General features: G+C 33.8%; 3 protein-coding genes and 1 pseudogene across 4 annotated transcripts; 2 read left to right on the top strand and 2 right to left on the bottom strand.

Annotated features, from left to right (window-relative positions):
• Positions 1 to 107: 107 nt before the first annotated feature.
• On the top strand, positions 108 to 1,732 carry LOC146921195 (L-type lectin-domain containing receptor kinase S.4 pseudogene; annotated as a pseudogene).
• Positions 1,733 to 4,094: 2,362 nt separating this feature from the next.
• LOC146921194 (uncharacterized) lies at positions 4,095 to 9,125 on the bottom strand. Of its 2 annotated transcripts, none has more exons than XM_085714610.1 (8): positions 8,951 to 9,125; positions 8,755 to 8,816; positions 8,610 to 8,666; positions 8,449 to 8,520; positions 8,304 to 8,360; positions 7,426 to 7,485; positions 6,096 to 6,155; positions 4,095 to 4,449 (listed from the first exon to the last, which is right to left on the bottom strand). In XM_085714610.1, the coding sequence occupies exons 1-8, from the start codon at positions 9,072 to 9,074 to the stop codon at positions 4,435 to 4,437; spliced, it is 507 nt and encodes a 168-aa protein (XP_085570736.1). In that variant the 5' UTR covers positions 9,075 to 9,125; the 3' UTR covers positions 4,095 to 4,434. The 2 variants fall into 2 exon arrangements, with proteins under 2 accessions (XP_085570736.1, XP_085570735.1); XM_085714609.1 differs by lacking the exon at positions 4,095 to 4,449 and adding an exon at positions 4,495 to 5,084.
• A 2,297-nt stretch (positions 9,126 to 11,422) lies between these two features.
• LOC146921193 (protein FAR1-RELATED SEQUENCE 5-like) lies at positions 11,423 to 14,150 on the top strand. Its single transcript, XM_085711262.1, has 3 exons — positions 11,423 to 11,494; positions 12,568 to 12,667; positions 12,786 to 14,150. Exons 1-3 carry the CDS (start codon positions 11,460 to 11,462, stop codon positions 14,148 to 14,150), a joined length of 1,500 nt encoding a protein of 499 aa, XP_085567388.1. The 5' UTR covers positions 11,423 to 11,459.
• A 2,535-nt stretch (positions 14,151 to 16,685) lies between these two features.
• Positions 16,686 to 22,993, bottom strand: LOC146921192 (uncharacterized). Its single transcript, XM_085714608.1, has 9 exons — positions 22,676 to 22,993; positions 22,544 to 22,593; positions 22,186 to 22,257; positions 22,087 to 22,107; positions 21,861 to 21,917; positions 21,341 to 21,409; positions 21,090 to 21,146; positions 17,531 to 17,590; positions 16,686 to 16,927 (listed from the first exon to the last, which is right to left on the bottom strand). Exons 1-8 carry the CDS (start codon positions 22,839 to 22,841, stop codon positions 17,552 to 17,554), a joined length of 531 nt encoding a protein of 176 aa, XP_085570734.1. The 5' UTR covers positions 22,842 to 22,993; the 3' UTR covers positions 16,686 to 16,927; positions 17,531 to 17,551.
• Positions 22,994 to 23,735: the final 742 nt, after the last annotated feature.

Here is a 23,735-nt window from a genome sequence, read left to right as displayed (position 1 = left end):
TTAAGAGAAATGAAGAATTTTTAAAAACACAATTCAACCCCCTTCTTGTGTTTTTCTCACCTTCAGAGTTGAGGTGGCATAGACTGTTTATTGAGTAGAAGCAGGAGATGGTGCATGAGTTGATGATTATCCTTGAGGGAGCCGTTTTTGTAAAGGGTGACGACTCTTGGGTGTGCCGCCATTCCTCATATGGGAATTACTCCGCTCGTTCGTCCTATGGGGTGTTGTATGGGGTGGTGTTGGTTTCAAGTGAGAGATCAGCCTCAGTGGTTAACTCTTTAAAGCTGGTGTGCAATATTCGGGCTACGTCAAAAGTCCAAGTCTTTACTTGGTAGCTTATTTTGGAAAGGTTCCCATCACGTTAATATCTTTTAAAGCGGGGGGTTTTAGTGGACTTTACTAGTGCTCATTGTTAGTTATGCAGGAGTAGTATCGAATCAACTGATCATATTTTTGTTACTTGTGGGGTAGTGTCGAGGGTTTGGTACTTGGTGTGTAATTGGTCAGGGTTTGAGTGGGATTTTCCAGGGAATCTAATCAGGTTGTTTCATATGTTCGTAGCTTTAGGGTGCGATTGAATGACTACGCTATGATGTATTTTTTCCTGGCATGCAGTTGTGTGGTCTATCTGGAAATTCTAGAATGACCTTATTTATTCTGGTTAGACACCTGAGCTCGAGCAATTGATGAATAATATCAAAATCATGTCCTGGAAGTGGTTCTTTGGGTAACACCCTTCACGCCATTATTCCTTCTATGAGTGGAAGGTGGAACCCCTCCTTTGTTGGCATTAGTAATGTGTGGGGTGGGGTTGGTGTTAGGAGGATTCCTCATCGCTTTGCTACCTTTTGAGGGATAGGTGGGAGTGGGGCTCTTTAATTTGGAGCTTTGAGGGTCTTTCTTGGCCCTTATTTTGTTTTAGTTTGTGGTGTATCTTTATTTTATTTTTTTCAAGTGTTGGTCGTTCAGCTTCTAGCTGATCCCTCGTATTGTTTCCTTCTAATGTTAAGTCAAGATCATAAAGGGTGTTGCTTCAGGTCTTTTGTATCTGCATGAAGGCTGTGAGCAAGTGGTACTACAAAGTGATGTTAAGGCTAGCAATGTTCTCATAGATTTTGTCAATGGAAGATTAGGTGATTTTGGTTTGGCAAGGTTATATGAACATGGTGCTAATCTAGGGACCACAAGAGTGGTTGGAACCTTAGGCTATTTAGCACCAGAGTTGCCTAGAACAGGAAAAGCATCTACGAGTTCTGACGTTTTTGCATTTGGTGCAATACTGCTTGAGGTTGCTTGTGGGAGAAGGCCTATTGAGCCTAAGGCATTACAAGAAGAGTTAGTGTTTGTTGATTGGTTGTAGGAAAAGTACAAAGAAGGAAGAATACTTGAAGTAGTAGATCCTAAATTGAGTGGAAATTTTGATGAAAGTGAGGTAGTTATGCTGTTGAAATTGGGATTGCTATGTTCAAATGATGTTCCTATTATAAGGCCCAGCATGAGACAGCTGATGAGGATTTTGGATGGAGAAGTTAAGTTGCCTGATGATTTGAGTAATCCAGGAGTTATTGATCCACAACAGGGGTTTGATGAATTTTTGCACTCTGCATATTCCTCATTTGATATCATGGATTCAAGCTCTTATCTTGAAAATAGATATATTGATGGTACTTGTTATATCTCTTTTGAGAATTCACCTCAATCACTTCTCAATTCTAGAGGGGAGACAAGGTGACCTATACGTTATACTGATATGAGAGGGATTTTTTTTACATGTGTGTGGTTCACCCGTTATATAGAATCGAAATATGAATTTAATTTGTATACATCGACAATGAAAATCAAACCACGTTATGTAGATGTATGTGGAGATATTTTAGTAACTAATCTAGAAAAGTAGAACTATAATGTGAAAAGAGCTCTACAATTATCAATAATGTCCCCGCAAAAAGAATTAGGTGATGAAAATTTATCCACTACTCACTTTGAATCAAGCTCAAAATCAAGAGGTCCCAATTGAATTCATGGTAGACAGAAGGCCTAAAGCTTCTCGTATGTGCACCTCATAGATTGGGTTATACTATTCGATTTTGTTCGCGGTGTAGAGAAAGCCGCGTCAACATTGCATTTGCACCTGCCAACATTTGGCTTGAGCGATTTCACAATTCTTGTTCGCGGCACTTGATGACTGATTTGTTGACTTGCTTTCCTTGCTTTGCTAATCAAAGAGCATGGGCATTGCTTGTTCAAACACAAGATTAAGCATCGATCATCTCATTCCATATCCTATTATTTCTTTGCCTCCAAATACTCCACAGTGCACAAGAGAAAAGTGATGCCTCTTCGTTTGATAGAACATGCAAAAGCTTATACACGATATGAGGGACATCTTGCTCATGATTAATAGTGTTGTTGATAGCTGAACGAGCGCCGCACATACTCCATATACTACCACTAATTGGGCACTTAAGAATAAGTGTAAGTTGTCTTCATCATTTGAATCACACAAAACTAAATTCGAAGTAGAATTCACCCCTTTATCTTGAAGCCTCATACGCATCGGAAGGCGATTACTACAAACTAGCCAAATGAAACTTTTGACCTTTGGTGGTATTTAAGTCTCCAGAACAAATCTCACGCACCATCCGGTCTAAAATGAATGATTTGTATCAAAAAAGAGATTGCATGTAACCAAGATTGCATAAATGTAACCAAACAAATATATAGAGGCAATACAATTTTTTATTTTAGAAACTTGGTATTCAGTCAAAGGACATATAATCTCAGTATTTTATCCCATCCTACTTGCTTTTTCTTACGTGCCCGAGGACATTTTGGATTATATATTCTGAAAAGGATACACGCTTTCAGAAACCCTCCATTGGATTGTATATTCTGAAATGCATAAATATTTTAAGAAACCCTCCATAGAAACCCTCCATAAGAGAGTTGACTCATACTTCTAATGTGTTAAATGGATATGTGTCGTCTCTTTTTCTTATAATCCTGGAGCATTGGCCACGTTTTTGCTCTCGCCTCCTCGGATTCCCCAACAGTGATCCCCCCTATTCTATCTCTTTAGCTTGCTAGCCAATAGAGTTGTTACTCTTGTTCCGAGAGGTTTTTAGTCTTTGTTTGTTGTTCTTTGTTTGGGGTTTTCAGCCCTTTTTGTACGTTCACCCAAAAAAGAAAAGAAAAAACTAACCACAGTCCACCGTGCTATTAGATTTTGTGTTCTTCGGTGAAGATGCACTGTGATAAGTAGTTCGTTACAGAATTATGTCCAATAAATTTTATTTCTTGCTATTTTGTCTAGGGAGTAATCGTGTTTCAAGCGTCATGTTTTCAAAATCCTAAATTTGTACAAAGTAGAGATGCATTCAGATATTCCAAATAATAACAAGAAAAATTCAAGTTTTTTCCAATTTGTCTGTTTTTTTCCCCACTCTCCAAGTTTCTCACACACCTTATTTGAATTATAAAATCCAAAAAAAAAAATGAAAAGTTTGAGGATTTTGTGTTTTGAAAGGTCTACACTTATTGGATTCTATAATCCAAAATCCGTAGTACACGCAAGAAAACGTAAAGTGTTTATCAACACAATTCGAAAATTTTGCATGGAAAATAAAAAATAATTTAATTCACATATCCTTATACCCATTTTCAATGGAAAGAGTATAAATAATATAGTTGAAAAACGGTTGTCAACTACTCTTTTTTTTTTCTTAAATACATGTTGTAATTGACCACCTTCACACGTGTCAATATACAACTTGAAACATTACTCCCTCCGTCCCATATTAAATGACCTAGTTGACCATGTCACGTATGCCAATGCACAATTTTTAACTTAAATATCTTTAATAATTTATTAGAAAAAATTATGAAAATTTGATATTTTAAAAATATTCATCGTGACAAATCCAACAAGATCTTATATGTTATATTTTGTATTTATGTATTAATAGAAAAATGAGGTCAAAGATGTTATATGAATAGTACACTTTTTAAAATTGGGTCATTTAAAACGGGACGAGGGAGTAATATCTTTAATGATCTATAATAAAAAATTAAAAAAATTTATAATTTCAAAATACTGAGACTACTAATTGATCATCGTATATATTAGTAAAAATATAACCAAAATATGTTATATGAATAATACAAATACCACATATATTTAGAAATAAAAAAAGTAAAAATAAACTCCTTAACGGTAAAATACTAATTTACGGCATACAAAGACACGTTAGCAAGTTCCATAGTAAAAACGTGTTTGCTGTGTTGACAGTATCACCGTCTATCGATAGAGATACTGATAACGATATAAGAAAAATTAATCACAACTGCTATGACATGTATATTATGATCTGACAACTGGTCCAAAAAGTTATGTGGTCATGGTATAAGAAAAGAGCTTGCCAGTGCCATCAACAACTAATTGAAGTAGCCCTGCAAAATCAAAGCATCATCAAATCATAATAATGCAAGCAGATACAGATATAATTTCTTGAGATCAATCAACATTATTAATCCAATGTCGTAGTTATAATCATTTTTGTCATAAACTGAACATAAAGAATACTAGAGAAGGAAAATTTGCCTTGCAATCATCATTTTTTAACGCATCTCAAAGATTCTTATAAGAGAAATGCTATGTACAATTGCTTTCACAATCGCTTTTAAACACCCGCTCGCCTATTGTGCCACGTTACCCTTACTTCAAAAAAGGTTACCGGTTTACAGGCTATGCAAGTTGACTAATCACACCAAACGACAAACAACTTTCTCTTTTCCAAAGACTACAACCTGGGAGTACCTATAAGAAAAATCACCATGAACTTCAATCTCTACCACTCAACCCAAGCATTAGAGGACCAAACCTTCATCCAACAACACCCCTACTTCAGATCACCCATCAAACCTTCACTATAATCATCGAAGTCACCACCTCTTCCTCGTCCTTTGTTTTTTTAGATGCCTCTTCGGCTCTTCCTCATCCTTGTAATCATTCATGGTCACAAATGGAGATGGAACATTTTTGAAATGAAAATGGTCATTGTTGCTGAGCAAAGTAATATGAGCGTCTAATTTTATTAGTTGCAAGAAAATGATAAGGATGAGTTAGATTGCAGATTATATAGATACTGTAGAGTTTTGATTATTTTCTAGTATTGTAAAATATGATTGTTGTATTCAATTAAAGCAATACGCTATCAAAAGAAAAATAATAAAAAAAGGAGTATGTGTCTACCCTTCACGAATCTGGGCACAATTACAGAAATGATTGTGAATCTATGGCATGAACAATGTTTTTCCGGTGAAGATGGTGTGAAAATAGTGGTAATGGCAACCAATTAAATAAAATATTAATTAAAAAATAAAAGTAAAAAGTGTTAGAAATAAAAAGAACCGGTAGCCGAGAATTGAGTGATGACGTGGCTCCATTGTTCAATCGAGTGTTCAAGAGCAAGTGCTGAAGCGGTTGTCGCTAGCACAGCTCTTCTTATAAAACACTTAAAGAGTAATTAGAAAGATCATAAAGAAATTGTTCAAATATGATAGTCAAGAAAGGTTGATAAATAAAAAACAAAATAACTCAAAAGTAGTAATTATAAAACTCAATGATTGCGTTAGAAAGGAAGTTCATCAGAAAAGTTACTTCAAAAAAGGTCTACCAACACTGTAAAAGCATAACAAAATGCAATTCATATAATGTTACATCACAGAAAGCTTCTCATCATACGAATCAACATGTGAATGATAAAGTGATATTAAAATCTTTACCAAAATCCTAATCAGAATCCTTTCATAAAAAACTTATCAGAAAAGAAAAAAAAAACTAAGTTCTCAAATCAAATTTCATCACATTAGCATGATTGAGACACACTAAACCTCGAAGTACCATCATAGTACGAAATAGTAATTAAGTTTAATTTTTGGCAAAATAAATGTACTTCACAAACATGTATCGCTTATAGGCAAGAGTACCACAGTATGATACAACTCAATGCTTAAATTCATCGTTTTAACTTGAAACTTAGTCTTGAAAAATCAATAAAGAAGTCTAAACTAAATGAGAGCTATTGATCCATTACCTTATCATCCACAAACTGAACGTCGAACATATCATTCCCCAGCAAAAAATTAAAACTCAGCTGTACATGTCACAAGTAATACAAACATAGACACAAATAAAGAAGTGAGTACATCATAAATCAATAACATGGTAAGTAGAAGTCGAGTAGACAGACACAGTACCACATAGCATATAGCGTCAACAGCTAGGGGTGTTCAAAATATTCAGGTAACTGAACCAAACTACTAACTGAACTGCATTGAACCATATTTTAACTCAACCACTTCATACAGTTTTAAACTGAACTACTCTTTTAAAACCAATTTAAATTCAGTTTAAAACCAGTTTAAAACCGGTTTATATTTATGAGCCGCTTAACATTATGAGTTACTCTCTCCCCCTCTCCCTCTTCCTCACTCAGTATCTCTCTCTCAAAATTGATGATTCCCTTCCCACTCTAACACCACACCAGTAACACCATGCTCAAACCAAAACAAAGGTAGTGTTATTTGATTTCACTCTCCATATAACAAGGATCTTTCAACAAACACATAGCATGCATGTTTTCTCTTTCTCTTTCTTTTTTTCTTTTTCAATTTCTCATTCAATTTCCAGTGGGAAGGGAATCATCAATTGCTAAAAAAAAAAACATCAAAAAAAAAAAAGAATCGAAGTGATAGTATTAATTAACACTCGATGATTACATCAAAAAGGTAGATCAACAGAAATATTCCTTCAAAAAAAGACTACCAACCTATAAAAGCATAAGATGCAATTCATATGTTACATCTTACAGAAATGTTCTCATGATACGAATCAACATGTGAAGGAAAAGTGATATTAAAATCCTGATCAGAATCCTTTCATCAAAAACTTATCAGAAAAGAACCTAGTTCGCGAGTAAAATCTCATCAAATTCACTAGAAAATTGTAATTAAGTTCAATTTTTGGCAAAAAAATATAGTTTACAAAAAGTTATAGCTCATGATTGTGACATGCTGAACCCCAAAGCACCAATATATTAGGAAACGGTAATTAAGTTCAATTGTGGAAAAAAAATATAGTTTAAAAAAATTTATCGCTCATAGTTACCAGCATCACATTATAATTTATAACACAACTCAATGCTTAAATTCTTTCTATTAAGTTAGAACGTAGCCTTGAAAAGTTATAACACATTGCAGTATCATAAAGGTTTAAACCTTCAAAAATCACCACAACAATTATATTATAAAAAATAATATAAACCTAGCCAGCTGTGCTGCTATTCAAAATCTTACAAAACCCATAAACAGACTACTTAAAATTAACACAAAAGTCTATATTAAATCAGAGGTGTTGATGCAAACCTTGTTATTCAAAAACGGAATGTCGAACCTATCAGTCCTTGGCAGCGGATTAAAACTCAACTGTACATGTCACAAGTATGCAAACAGAGAGACATTCAAAGAGGAGGTCAGTACATCATAAATCAAATATAAGTAGATTAAACAAACACAATCCAACATATTACATCATTTAGCATCACCAACAACTCAGATCAGTATATTTGCTGACTTTAGGAGTTACAGTATAAATGCAAACTCATAATAAATTCATGACAATGCAATGCTCACATCACATACCCTTCTTTGAATGCAATGCATTGTCAATCAACAAAACTTATTATGTTAGAAAATAAGGAGCCCTAGAATTTATACTAATCCCGCAGGCAATGCATCGTTCCACATAGAGGAAAATATTCAAATTGAAGTTTTAAATCTGGATAGCGGAGTATAGAAGCTGATCCTGAAAAATGCTATTGCAGGATAGTACATAGCTGAATTGCTTCTATTCCAATATTTTTAAACATATTTTCGTATTCTATAAAAATGTATGTTTGATAATTTGAATTCTGTCTAGTTCTAGTTATGATATTATGTTTCCGTGTTAAAAGAATCAATAAGGGGGGTTTGGAGTGGGTGAATGGGCCAATTTAGAGTGGAAGCCGAAAAGAGAAACAATTAAACCCTAGCAGTATGTTATTTAGTACAAGCCATCATTCTATTATAATCTATCAGCCATTACTTTCTGACATTAATAGTCTACATTGTTTCTACTCCAATTATTTTCTTTTGCAAGTGTGAAGGGGTGCCATAGCGTTTTATGGAGGATTTCGGCAGTGTTCTACCATGGTAACAATAGATAATACTGACATAGAGCAAAGAGAGAGAGAGAATAAGCTTACTGGTTTAAAGCCGGTGTAGGTTTCTCGAATGTAGGCATCTCCAATGGCTTTAAAACCCTGTAGGTGAAAACAGTAGTATCATATAAATTTCAAATTAATTACTAACTAATTAGGAAAACAGTAGTATCATATAATTAGTATCTACCTTGAGATCTGCTGGAGTCCCTGAATATTTAGACAAAGTAACGAAGGACTCTGAAAGTTCCGGTCGCTTCATCTGAAAATTTATTTATTAACATCGGATAATTGTCTAAGCAGGAATTAGGATAATACTAATGCATAGAGGATGGATAATTGTTTAATTACCCGAGAAGGATCGTTAGGGCCATTATATACAGCATTTAGAAATTCCATGCAGAAATACTAAGACAAAAAACAGCGTTAGTTAGTAGAGGAAAAAGAAACACCAAAAAGAATGAAAATGGATTGGAAAAGTTAATTGAATTACTACCTTCAAATCGTAAACGACATGGTCGAAACTGACTTCTTTGTACCATACGGAGGCAATATGACCTAAAAAAAAAGGAATGAGATGAGCAATAACATAATAATAAAATGAACACAGAGAGAGAGAGAGAGAGAGAGAGAGAGAGAGAGAGAGAGAGAGAGAGAGAGAGAGAGAGAGAGAGAGAGAGAGAGAAAAGTACATCCTACACCAAAGCAAGCAACGAGAGCGATTGGGTTTAATGTTTTGTCGAGGCGAACGAGAAAGGGAGGTAACTCGCGGTCGTCATCGGGGTCGGGGACGGGATCGTAACCAGGAAATCTCATATCTCAATCACGCTGCTTTGTTTGTTTGTTTGTTTGATGATTTTGATCCTTGTAAAATTTAGAATTCTGGAGTTCAGCGTACTTATAATTCTTGGTGACTTTTAAGGTGCACAAGTGCTTAAATTTGTGTACCCATACACAAATGCTCATTTTACCATTGATTCAAGAATTTAAAAATTCAATGGCTTGGATTTAGGAAACACCACCAGCTAGTGACTAGTGAACATCAAGGAAATCAAAATTGCATTTATATATTCATAAAAAACATCATGAATAATTTAAATTAAAATAATTAAATGATATTTGATTGGTGTTAGTTTGAAACTCTATTTTGAAATATTATTTTAAGTAATTTAATAGATATAAAAAATTATTTATTTTTGTACGTATTCATTTTTTTTTACAAGTATATAACTTATTTGTTTTCTTCCTTAAAAAAAAATTATTTGTTTTCTTTTTAATCGGTGCTACATCTTCATTATAAATCTTCTCTAAAAAAAAACTAAATATATACATGAAAAATTCAACTAATGTCAAAAAATCAACTCAAGTTTAATGAATACAGAGTTCACCGTAGGTTCTTTTTTTTTTTTTTAAAGAAAAGTTCATCATAGGATTAATAAATATGAACATTTTCATTTTATGGTCACCATATTTTATAATGAAAATGTATCATTAGTTAAGAGAAAAATTATTATAAATTTTTCTATAAAAAAATTGTTAATATAATGGTTTAAAGGGTAACACTGAAAGAAAAAAAAGTGTCATACTGTCATTTATGATTTTCACGGTTTAAATTTAAGGAAGTGACACTTAATTATAAATATTTGCAAAAATATAATATTGAATAAGTTTTATATCTATATATTAATTTACAATTCACAAACTTGGAGTATATTGTAATTTGCAAAAAAAAATCTGGAGTACGAGTTGTGATTGCAAAATCTGGTTCATTAAATTTTAATATTATAGATCAATGGCTAAAAGTGCACTTGTGCATGGGTACACAAATTTATTAATTTGTGCACCCTAAAAGCCACCATAATTCTTAAGTTTGTAAATTTTTTAACAAGTTTAGAAAATTAAAAAAGGTTCGTGTACTAAAATTTAGCATTTTTTAACATTAAATAAATTAAATATTATTTTTTAAAAGGATAAAAACTCAAGGTAAAATAATAAAAATATAGACACGTAATTAAAAAATAATATAAATATAGACGCGTAATTAAAATTTTGAAATTATATTTCTACAAAAAATTGTTCAAAATCTTAAAAAGTTTAAACATAATCAAACAAATTTAGATTTAGTAAAGACTAAAATTAAGTGCATAAATTTTTATAAAAACTAAAAACACTATTAAAATTAAATAAGAAGAACTAAATTTAAAAGTCTTAATTTTATAGGGACAAAAAAACATATTTAATTCTTTTATTTATTATAGCATTTTATTAATACAATTGAGTATATCAAAGTAAGCTGGGAGACTTGTTGATAATGTCGTGCAAGAATATAAACTACATTATTTGTTTGTTGTATGTGGAACTTAGGTGGCATTTAGGGTGGGTGAGGGAAAGAATTCCCCACCATAGGAAAGTATTTTTTTGACCATTAGATCAAAATAAGAGCACCCTATTATCATACACTCTCAACACTAAATCACTCTTCCACCTTCCTTTCTCTCTCCTCCATCCTCCCACACTCATCCACCACCACTAGCAACAACAACTTCAGGTTACTCATTTTTCTATATCTGCGTTTTGGTGAGTTCTTTCTCCCTTCCATACTTTCCCAAACAATAAATTTGCTCCTCCTTTACATGGTTTTCCAAGATAATTCTAAATCATCAGCGAGCATTCAAGGACATTTTGAAACCATCCACTATTGAAGTCCAATTTAGCTTCCACAAAGTTATGATTTCCGTTTTGTCTAATTTCATTCCACCAACATTTTCACATCAAATCAAATGTTCAGATTGTTACCTTCATTGCACAAATCATAATTGCATAGTGAAAAAAGATGGAGAAATCAACTTGCCCTTTAAAGTTTTGATTTTTGTTTATCTTGATCTTGAAAATTATCTAAATCCAACGAGTATTAGAAAGAAGAAAAAAAGTCAGATATTTTCATGTTTTTGTTTGGTTGTGATTTTACAGATCGGTGGTGGTGGGTCTCATGAATTGATGTGATAATATTAAGGTTGAGGATGAAGTGAAGAAAAAAAAATATAGTGTAGATGGACCATAATAAAATTTATGTTCCTCTTTAATCTAATGGCCATAATCTACTTTCCTATGGTGGGAAATTCTTTCCCTCACCCACCCTAAATGCCACCTGGAACTTAATCAAAGGGTGGCATTTAGCCTGCACAAGCAAAAGACTTGTGCATGTGCACAAGGGAAAATATTAAGGACAGCTGGCGGTAAAAAACCCACTTTTTACCTGCTGGAATATTTTAATGTAACATATTATATTATATATTATTCCATTTATTGTTTATGCTGCTCACACCCCCCTAAAAAACCACCAGTTATCAGCAATTACTTGTAAACCCCATGCTAAAATTGAAACATGTAGAGTAGTAATTCAGATTTTCCTTAGCTTCACACGTGAAACACCATCCTAAAACTCATGTTGAGCTTCGTTTCCCTTCTCCTTCATGCTCAACATGCTTCTTCATCTCCATAGCCACCCATGCTGTTGATATTTCCAAATATGCTTTCTCCTTCATGCTTAACTTAAAGTTCTTCTCCATCAACAAAATTGTTCAACATTATTTCACTTTCCTTTATTGATCTGGAAATTGCAGCTTAGTTTTTATAGATCTAGACACATTTTCAACATAAAGGTATGAATAAAACTTTGTTTATCATTTTAAATGTTTTTTTATGATATATGGTTGTTGTATAGTAGCAGTGTTGTTGGCGAATATAAGATTCTAAGATACCATAACTGAAAGAATAAATAATGTATTTTTGAGTTAGTTTTTGGTCAATGAAAGAGGGTAAGAAGCCAACAATGGCTGCAACACCAAGTTTGTGAGATGGTGTTGTGCATGGTCGTGCTTAATTTACACACGACCGTGCTTAAACTCACTGGAGATTGGATGCATTTTGTTTACTATCACCATGACGATCGTGCTTAATAATGACACGGTCGTGCTTGTCCTAATGGAAGTAAATATGGTTGGTTTGGGCTAGGTTTTTTGAGACAGATTTTGAACTGCAATCGAGCACGGTCGTGCGTTTTACTAACACGGTCGTGCCAAAATTCCATGCATGAAGTTAAAATTTTGAATGTTTTGGAGCACGGTCGTGCTGATTATAGACGCGGTCGTGCCTGACATCCTGGAAGTAATTGTTTTTGCTTTCTACTAGTATTGCTATGTAGTGTTGTATTTGTCTGGTTCCTGCAATTTTGTTCATGTAAAGGTAGTGTGTGTTTTGGTGAATTTGTGATTGTGATTATTTAAATCCATGTATGTATGATGAACAGGAAGATGGATATTCATGAAATTCTAGAAATTTTCGGAATTCCCAATGTAAGCGACATAACTGGTGGATGCAACCTTAATGCGGAAGGTTCAGAGGTAGAGGTATGTTGATGTGATTACATTATTGTGTAAATTATTTTTGAAGTTGGCGAAAATCGTAGTGTAATTCTGATCAGAGGATTGTTAATTACTAAGTTATTTTGCAATTTTTAATGTACAGGACATGGACAATAGCTCTTGTTCGGAGAGTGATGTATGTTCCTCGGATGAAGATGTCGAAGACATTTACAGTTCGTTGTATGGGTGCAACTTTGACGATGAAACGGCGGTTGATTGCATTGCTGACCTTGACAGAATTAATTTTAAGGAAATAGGGTCGGATGAAATCATGCGGTACCATTTTCAGGATCGTTTAGTTGCATTCAAGTTTTACAATTTGTACGGTTGTGTACGTGGATTTTCCGGTAGAAAAAGCCGTGTTGTTAAGAACAGGGATGGCGATGTTGTTCAACAAACCTTTGTTTGTCATAGAGAAGGTTACAGGGTTGGAAGTAATGCTGCCGATAGGAAAAGAGAGCAGAAGGCAACTAGTAGGTGTGGTTGCATGGCAAAAATTCAAGTGCACGTTGACGCTGGTAGCGGTCGATGGTACATAAAATCTGTTGACGATATTCACAATCACACCTTTTTGGATGGGAAGTATGAGGGAATGCTACCTGCACATAGGAAGATGAGCGATTATGACAAATACCAAATGAAAATGATGAGGAAAGCTGGCATTCCTACGTCACGCATCTATGGTTTTTTTGCTTCACAGGCTGGTGGATTTAAAAATCTTGGATATACAAGAAGAGACATGTACAACGAGCAATTCAAGAACAGGGAGAGGAAGAGTACAGATGCAGAGGATGCAATTGATTTCCTTAAGGGTTTGTGTAGTACGGATGATATGATGTTTTGGAGGCACACAGTTAAAGAGGATGGAACACTTCGACATTTATTTTGGTGTGATGGGGTTAGCCGTATGGACTACTCGGTGTTTGGAGATGTTTTGGCATTTGATGCTACATATCGAAAAATTAAGTACAACACACCGTTAGTTATTTTTTCCGGTGTGAACCATCATAATCAAAGTGTCATATTTGGTAGTGCGATTGTTGGTGATGAAACTGAGGACACTTACGTGTGGCTGCTGCAACAATTTCTTGAGGCAATGGGCGGGAAGGCACCTGTGTCAGTTATAACTGACGGAGATCTATCAATGAGAAATGCAATTAGAAGAGTATTTCCACATGCTCATCACCGTTTGTGTGCCTGGCACTTGGCTAGAAATGCAACGAGCAATATAAAAAATCCAAAATTTGTCCCGAAGTTCAAACGGTGTATGTTCGGTGATTTTGATATTGAAGAGTTTGAAACTATGTGGGATTTGTTGGTTGCAGAGTTTGGGTTGGAAAATAATAAGTGGATTCGTGAGCTGTATGAGAAGCGGGAGCAATGGTCAACTGCCCATATCCGTGGTAGATATGTTGTGCACATTTTTATTTCACTAATGATTGTTGGTTCTACTGGATATGGCACCTGATACACACACGACCGTGTCTAATTCAAGCACGGTCGTGCAGCTATTGCAGACAGAACACCAGTCACTTTCTGTCTTTCTTACACGACCGTGTTATTACACGCACGGTCGTGCGTCTGTCCCAAAACAATTTCAAGGCAACAGCCAGTGGTTTAAGGCACGACCGTGCCTATTTAAAGCACGGCCGTGCGAACCTTCCACTACTTTTTCAAATCCAACTCCAGTCACTTTAAGCACGACCGTGTCATTATAAAGCACGGTCGTGCTCACCTGTCATTGCTTTTTTTTTTTTTTTTTCGGGACATTTTAGCTTTCTATTAACTCTTATAGTTTACTTTTTTTAGTATAAAAATTGTCAACTAATTTCCAAATAAAATAACATACAAAAATATTAATTTCCAAATAAAATAATATCTAATTATTTGTTAATTCAATGTTACATCTTAATATTATTAATATAGTTTACTTTCTACATAATTTCCTTCTATTAACTGTACAATTAATAATACTCCAATGTTTAATTTCTGATACCATAATTTCTCATAATTCAATCATTCATCATTGACTTACAATATTTTTTTGGTAGTGATTGACTCACAATATAAATAAACATTATTAATATTATGTTATACCAACAAAACATCTTATAATTTCTCCAATTTATTTTTCCAAAACATCATAATTCTTCATCTTGTAATTTTTCCACAACAATTTTACTACCCAAATATAACACCCAATTTATTCATCTTATAGTTTCTCCCATTTATTTTTCCCAAAAAATTCAAATCCAATTACAACCGTCCAATCTAATAAAACAACTTCTACTAATTTTCACATTTTTCAATATTCAATTCAATTGAATTTGAATTGTCAACAAATAAATAAAATTATGCATGGAAAAAATATTTCCTATTTTCGGGCCAAGAATATTAAATTTGGCAGCCCATATATAAAATTTTACTCACAAATGTAAAGCCCAAGTCCAATACAAATCCCACCAAAAAAATTGCAATATAAAATTCAGATTTAATCAAAGGAGTGGGTCCCGCGTGGGACCCACATGCCCTCTCTCCCTTTGTGGCAGCAGGTCACCCATTTCTCAATCCAAACAAATCTCAACCGTTGGCATTAAAATAATAATATATGAACGGTCCAGATTTGATTTGGGCCCACAAAATGCACAAGTTTGTGTTGTGCACAAGTCTTTTGCTTGTGCATTGTAAATCCCACCTAATCAAAGAGTTTGTAAAATAAGTGGTAAAAAGAGTCTCGTTAAATGTGATGACATGAACAAATTTTGTAACATCAATTGATTATTCATTAGTTGTTGTTCTAGAATTTGTCACAAAACCAACATTGTCAAATTGCACGGCACTCATCCATTGCAAAGAATGAAAAAGACCCACAAGCTCATCATTTTTGCCAAAACAAAAGCTTTATCGTCATCTCTTAAACACATATTGATGCATGTACGATTCAGCTGGGTCGGAAAATATGCATCAACTTTTTTTAAGTCGCGCCCTCGTTGTGGTCTTTACCAACGAATTTGCGCTCCTTAGGTTGTTTTTTTTATAATTAAGTTGTTTTTTCAGTTATTAACTACACTATCGATCATTATTATAAGCAAAAATTCACGTTTTAGATTCATTTATTAAGCGATGTATGATGTCTATAATAAAGATCATATACATCATTAATTAAATAAATCTAAAATGTAAATTTTTATTTATGATAGTGATCGGAGGGTGTATCTAGTTGAGAGATATATGTTTCTTGTTGCAAAAATTGTGAATCGTTTGGAGTGAGTCAAAACTATTTAGTTATTTTTTATAGGTTAAATTACACAAACTTTTTTAAGTTATTTAATTATAACAAATTGGATCTTTAATTGTAACAAATTAATCCTTTAAATATTTTTAGTAACACTTAGGTCTTTTAAGTTATCCTTATTTATTAATTTTGTTACGTGTGCAGCAATTTAACCTAATTTTTTCCTGCTCATTTGCTTTATTAGGTTTGCAATTATATAACCTAACAAATTTCATCTAAAAAAATGCATCGCACCAATTTCATTCCTATCCTCTTGCCTTTTTTTTTGAAGAAAATATTTTCTACACTTATTTGATGTTGCACGTTTGTTCTAGAAACTATGAGCATATCAATGATCACGTTTGATGCCTTCTATTTTATACTTTTTTTCGGCTACCCTAATTTACATGTAAACTTGGTTATATATAACTGAATTATTGATAAGATTACCGAATTTTCTTTTATAATATTTTCATATTTCATACATTTTATGAAGTGTTTTATTTTGTCTACTATGGATTATCACGTGTTATTTTTTCACCGTTACCTATTATATATTGCATTTTATTATTCGAATGTCAATCCCTTTACAATAAACCCGAGCGGAGCACGGGTCAAAAATCTAGTTTATTTGTAACTTTAGGTTCTGAATAACCTACATTTCTAAGACCTAAAATCCCTAAAAATTGTTCCGGTTAAAGGACCTCATTGGTAAAAAAAAATAAAAAATTGAAGGACCAACTAATTACAATTTATTAACTTAAGGAACCTAATGGTACGAAAAAAACTTAAAAACCAATTTACTACAATAAAATAACTTAAACCTCTGGTGTAAGTTAATAAAAGAGCTTTAAGCTATGACATGTACATTACGATTAGACAAGTGATCCAAAAAGTAGGATAATGGTAACTTGTAATCATAGTATAATAAAAGAGCTTGTCAGTGACATCAACACCTAATTGAAGCAGCCCTGCAAAATCAAAGCATCATTGAGTCAAAATAATGCAAGCAGAAGCGGATAGAGCTGTCATGAGCATGAGAAGAAACAGCAACAAATATCAAGTTCTTGGGATAATCCTTTTTCTCAATCTAGTATCGTAGTTATAATTATTTTTTGTGATATATTGACAAAACAATGAATACTAGCAGAGGTAAATTTGCATTCGACACCATTTCTTTTTGTTAACTAATGTAATTTAGTTTGTCCAGAAAAACGATTATTAAGGGAAAATAGTATGAATGTGACACAATCAACCCCAAAATATAATTATTGTAGGAAATAGTAATTGAGTTCAGTTTTTGGCTAAAAAGAAATTGTATTTTAAAAAAACACCCATTGCTTATAATTAAGAATACCCCATTATTACACAACTCAATGCTTAAATTCATTCTTTCAAGTTAAGAAACATAGCCTTGAAAGGCCTCTCACATTCAAAAATCATAAAGGTTAAACCTCTCAAAAATAACGACAACAATTATATAAAAAATAATACAAACCACTAATCAAAGCTTTACAAACTTAAATAAACACAGAAGTCCAAACTAAAACATATTAAAGATATTGGTATAGTACCTGTTTTCCCGAATTGGCTGTCTAACTGATCACACTCCTCGGGGAGTGATTAAAGCTCCTCTGTACATGTTACAAGTATACAGAAAGAGACGCGTAAGACGAAGTGAGTACATAAATCAAGTATAAGTAGATTAAACAAACACAACACCTAACAACATATAGCATCGCCAACAACTCAGATCAGTATATTCTTTGACATTAGGAGTTACAATATTAACTCAAACTCATAATAAATGCATGACAATGCAATGCTCACATACACTACTTTGTATGCAATTGTATGCATGTAGCGCCAAACTCAAAAGACGAGGAATACATGACCGTGAGTACATGCTGTGTCACAGAGCAATGTAACCACCATTTTGGTGAAGGCCATAGATCTTACTCGCAACTAGTTTAGTATTGTCGGGTGGCTGGTCAGGGTACTCACGTGTTGCGACGGCACATACATACATTAGAAAACTTTTCCAAGCCACCTAGAATCTTTGCACCCTTTAGCCCCACCCTTAACCTATATTATGTTAAGAGTTGATCAACAAGACATATTATGTTAGAGGAAAAAGTGATAATAGTCACTCTTCAGCTTTTCAACCTTGAATTTAGGGCCCGTTTGTTACGGATTAAAATAAAAGTGATTTTGACATGAAATAATTTAGAGATTATATTTTAGAGATTTTGTGAAAAATCAGAATCTATTTTGCATTTGTTTACCGTAATAAAAATCACTTTTTTTAAACAAATAATCTAGTTTGTTTGGATACAACTATATCAAAGGGATTTTTTGTTACAAAATTAGTTCAATCTTTTAAATCATATTTTCTCTCTCCTCTAAAAAAAATCTATTTTTTGAGAAGCTACTCTTAACAGCTTCTCATTTGAAGTTGTATTTAGATTATTTTTAGATTCTGATTTTTTTAAAAATCTGTAACAAACGGATGCAAAACTCTTAAAAGTGATTATTTTTTTAAAAAAAGTGATTTTTTTCTTAAAAAAACTATAACAAACGGAAATCCCAGTAATAATGCCTTGCATGCAATGCATCCTTCCACATCTAACAAAGTTTTAAATCTGGATTGCAGAGTGTGGAAGATGACCGTGAAAAACACTGTTGCATGATAGCACATATATGAATGGCTTCTGTTATAATATTTTGAATATATTTTTTTATTATATAAAAATATGTGTTTAATAATTTGAATTCTTTCTGGTTACTATATATATGGGAAATGCTAACCAGTGATATTAATTCTATTTTAATTCTATTTTAAATTCTATGTAGTTATGATATTATGTTTCGTGTTAAAAAAAAACAAATCAATAAGGGTTTGGGGTGGGTGAATGGACTAATTTAGGGTGGAGGCCGGAAAGAGAAAAAAATCCCCTCACAATCTGTTTTTTAGTATAGGCCACTGCTCACCTTCAACCTGTTGCTTTTTGACTTCATAAAGAAAGGTAAGAGACCCGAGTGAAGGGTGATAAGGAAAAAGATGTATATATTGTAACAAAGAGTGTGCTGAGGATATATGGTAAATGAAGAGTGGGATAGACTACTTAGTTGGCATGTATGTTATGCCTTGGCAAGAATATTGAGTGAAGCATTATTGTTAGGCAGAGAGATATTGTTTTCTCCATCTATGAGGAGCATGGCTCTAGGCTTCCTTATGGTGGTCTTCTAGGAAGCAAGACAATCAGGATGCAACCTCTTCGAAGATTTTCGAAAGGGGCATGATTAGAGAATTCATCCCGGATCTGTGGGATGTGCTTCAGACTGCAGGTGAGGTCTTCGAAGATTTTCGAAAGGGGCGTGATTGGAGAATTCATCCCAGATCTGTGGGATATGCTTCAGACTGCAGAAGGTGAGGAGCAAGAAACCACGGTCATGGTGCAGTCACGGATTGTATGGCTCAAAGATATGACGGCCACAACAAATTAGTGGCTATTTCTGAAGAAACACGAGGTTGTGGTTGACACACCACTAATGCCGTCATTGGACACACTGTCGTCGTCGCGGGATGCTCCACCGCCGCCATCACCAGAACTGCAAGACACAGTTCCACCAGTGAAGGCACTCCCCGAGCCAAACCCGCCGTATGCAGATCCACTTGCGACGATTGTGCGTCAATTGAAACCATCTGACATGAATCATTACGTCATTGTCAAGAGAGGTCCGAAGAGCACCAAGTCAGACTACCCCGATGCCCCTGCCAGTTCCACCAGACACAAGTTTCCTAACAGCGGACTTTCCCAACATAGAGTCGTCAGCCTCGAGTCTCCTCATAAAGGTCACACGATTGCTGCTAAGAAAATTACCATGGATGCACATGTTTGAAAAGCCGACACTATCAAAGAATGAAGACAAAGCAACAAAACTAGTACTCCCTCCGTCCCAAAATAACTTACCTAATTAGCCATATCACACAGATTAAGAAAAATGTATAAATAAACGAAAGAGAGTATTTTTACTAAAGTGCCCTTATCGTGTATTGGTGCATTCACATTTACCATAAATGCAAAGTGAAAGATATTGAATTGGAATAGGTCAATCATTTTGGTACAAATTCTTCTTACAAATAGGTCAGTTATTTTGAATGGAGGGACTATTTTATAAGTTGGGTAACATTTTAAACCTAATGGGACCTAACCCAATTTAACATGTGGGTTCAGAAGAAAAAGGTCTTAGATGGCCTAGTAAAAGTTTAAACTTAATGGGGCCTGATTGGTCCAATTAAAATTTAAGAAGCTTTTTCCTATGAACGGGTCTAGTGTCTGACCTAGCTACAGTTCCATTTTTTAGGAGAGAGAAAAATAGAGGGGTTAAATCGGCAATTTGTAATTAGGCCGTCATTTTAAACCTAAAGGCCCAAAACGGTAAAGAGAGAGCAGCATAGGCAAACTATTAGGTGGGTTTAATTACAAACCGAGTAGATCAAGCCCAAATCAATGCTTATCTGTTGGGTGATATATGACATGTTTCACGGATAGGTCAGAATCACTAAATATCTCGTATCCTTGTATTCCAGAAAAAAGGAAGTTCAAGTTGCATGCTAGTCCTCTTACGTGTGGAAGCAATGCCATCACAATGGGAATAATAGTTCAATATTCATTACAATGGGTAAATCAAGAGCTTGATTTATATGTGGGAATTTTACCAGCTTTTGAGAATTGTCTAGCTGAAAAGGATAGAACATATGCAGTTGTAGTTGAGGGAACTAACTTCTCAAACTTGCTTTAGCTAATACGATTGGTTATTCCAAAGCCAAATATTATTGGGGTTATGGCATGAGGAGTAGCTATCTTATACCATTGGTCAAAAGTCTAATTGAGGGACCAGATAATTTTTTCATGCCCTTCCTTGGTAATAAGATATGCCATGCTTACAATAATTCTTGTCATGAAACACACAAGGAAATATGGGGACGCCTAGATCAGTGACATTGCACAAGGGATACACTTGTGCTACACCACCACCCTGCCTGTAACGTCCCTGGGCTGCCAATGGCCGCTAAGTATCATGCTTAGGTGCTACATGAATATCATTATGATAGAATCTGAAGCTGACCTGTTTGAAGCCCGTGTAGGTTTCTGCAATGTACGCTTCTCCAATGCCTTTAAAACCCTGTAGGCGAAAACAGTGTCATTAAGCATACAACATGTATTAAATTTCAAATTACTAATAAAGAAAGCATGATATTGTAGCATATAGAGATACACACTATCTTAAACTTCATATTAACAGATAATGACATTGACAGCCAAACTTGTTACCATTAGAAACTGAAATATAGAACAAAGTACAAAATAGAACAATACCTTCAGATTTGGAGTTCCTGAATATCTATGTGAACCGAGGCACCACCTTGAATGCTTTTTTTGCGCCAGCTGAAGAATGAGGAAAGGTGTCAGGCCTTTTAATTTAAAAGCCGTCTCTAAATATATGGGCTTGTTTGGTTTACACTTGTGTTTTTTATTTCTGTTTCTTGTTTTTTGCTTTAATTACAAAATACCACCTTATTTTCATTTGGTTTCCCTGATACATTGTTGTTTCGACGGATCTCTATATAAAATCAGTGTAGAAAGTGGAAACAAGATGGTATTTTCGTAATTAAAACTAAAAACGGAAAATAATAATAGAAAATATTCTCGTAAATCAAAGAACAAATATCTTCATGCTTGTCTACGTTTGTCACACTCACCAATACAACAGATAACGAATGATAGTCCAAACCAAATATAATTAGTATATTCAGCAACAAACAACAAGTTATTATAGCAGGGAAAAAACAACTGCAAACATAATTACCACATATTAATGTAAGAAACAAATCCCCACCTCTACAAAATCATCCTCCTCATCTGACGAGTCCAAGTCCAAAAGATCTGAATAAGCCTGCAACCGTGCTATTAACTTAGCATTTTCTTTAGGCATAACAAGATCTTCTATGCAAAAAACTGATACTAGTACTAGTTATGTTTACACCTTGTGGTAATGCGAAGTGAATGAAAAAATAAAATTATAAAAATATATTTCAAATTTAAGGGCAATTTGAAAAGTTTACCTCATTCATATTCATTTTATCCTGAAACAGCAGAAAGATAGAACATAAGAATGATTGAATGATTAAAATTAAGCAGGAAATGCATGAAACAAAACATACCAATTGAGCTAGACCTCTAAACTCATTTTCGGGACCAGTATAACCATCTTCTAACCATCTTTTCAACAGATCCTATAAAATGCAGTCATCGAAATTGTAAAAGGTATAATGAGATGGAAAATGTAAACAACAAAAACGCTGATAATAATCAACTAGCTTAATTTGAAAAGTTTTACACTGTCGGTGTATATAAATAACAAATTACACATATTTTTTTATGTGATAGATAATTTTATCAAACACTACAAATCCAGTCAAGTAGCTTATTATTAACTACTGGATATAGGTTGATCTGCTATAAGCTATCTTATCAGCTATCAGAACAAAAACCCTAATGATAATAATAATTACAACATACCCAGGGTTTACGAATCCAGTTGAGTAATTTCCCGGTTTTGAGAGCGTGACCTAAAGAAACAAATGGAGTGAAATGAGAACATAACAAAGCATTGCATAGATGATGAGAGAGAGAGAGAGGGAAGCACAGTACCAACTCCGGATAAGATGAGGATATCCAAGAGGTCGATTTGGCTAGCAATGTTTTTGAGAGTGAAATGTGTAGGAGCCACGGGAACGAGGGCGGTGGAAACTGAGTCAGAAGAAGAATCCTCCTCACGAGGAGGTTTACTAACGTCGCCGGAATCCACCGTCGCCATAGCTCTATGCTTTTCTTTCTGCTACTGTTGTTGGTTATCGTTTTTTTAAGTACGCGTTATTATTTCTTTCAAGTTCAGAACTTTGTCTGCGACGTCGTCTTTTTGCTTCTCTCAGAACTTTGTCTACGACGTCGTTTTTTTGTTCCAACCTTACAAACTACAGTAGAAACTCTTTAATTTAATACTCGGTAAATTAATAAACTCTCTAAAATAATAAATTTGTCCGGTCCCGATTTGGGCCAATGTAAAAAATTGAAAAACTTGATAAAATAATAAGATAATAATTTTTTGGGAGATCCCTTTATAATTTTTGGTCCCAAGAAAATCATAAATTAATAATTCATAGAAACTGAAAAAAAATATATTAAGAATACATTGAACATATTTGTTCCTCTTGTTTACATTTACTGTACTTCAAAAGTCATTATTGATTTTTAATTCATATGAACACAGTAGTTACTAATTTACGTTGAGTCCCAAGGTTCGCTGCAACGTAATTCTAAGAGACATAGACTAATTTGCCTTTTTGTTTGGTATGTACAATATAATTACTTAAAAACTCTTTAAATTAATAATTATTAATTTATCGATAAATTAATAACTCTCTAAATTAATAAATTTCTCCGGTCCTAACATTATTAATTTATAGAGTTTCCACTGTACTATACAACTTTTTTCAATTCTTTTTTTTTTTTTTTCCAAGCAACTTATTTTAATTCTGTTAATGAATTAATTAATAATAGAGTGTGTTTGTTTTTTCCTTCCTCGTGAGCTTATCTCAGTTGGTTAGGACAATACATAATAATATATGCAACGTCGGGATTCGAACCTTGACCACCACCAAAAAGAAAAGTGTTTTTTTTTTTAGGGAAATTAATAATATGGTTAATTGTT

Source organism: Medicago sativa, chromosome 5 (genome assembly GCF_051527215.1).
Source record: "Medicago sativa cultivar Bolivia chromosome 5, Bolivia_mono, whole genome shotgun sequence".
NCBI lineage: Eukaryota > Viridiplantae > Streptophyta > Magnoliopsida > Fabales > Fabaceae > Medicago > Medicago sativa.
The sequence above is the reverse complement of the archived record's forward strand: the minus strand, read 5'-3'. Positions and strand labels throughout refer to the sequence as shown.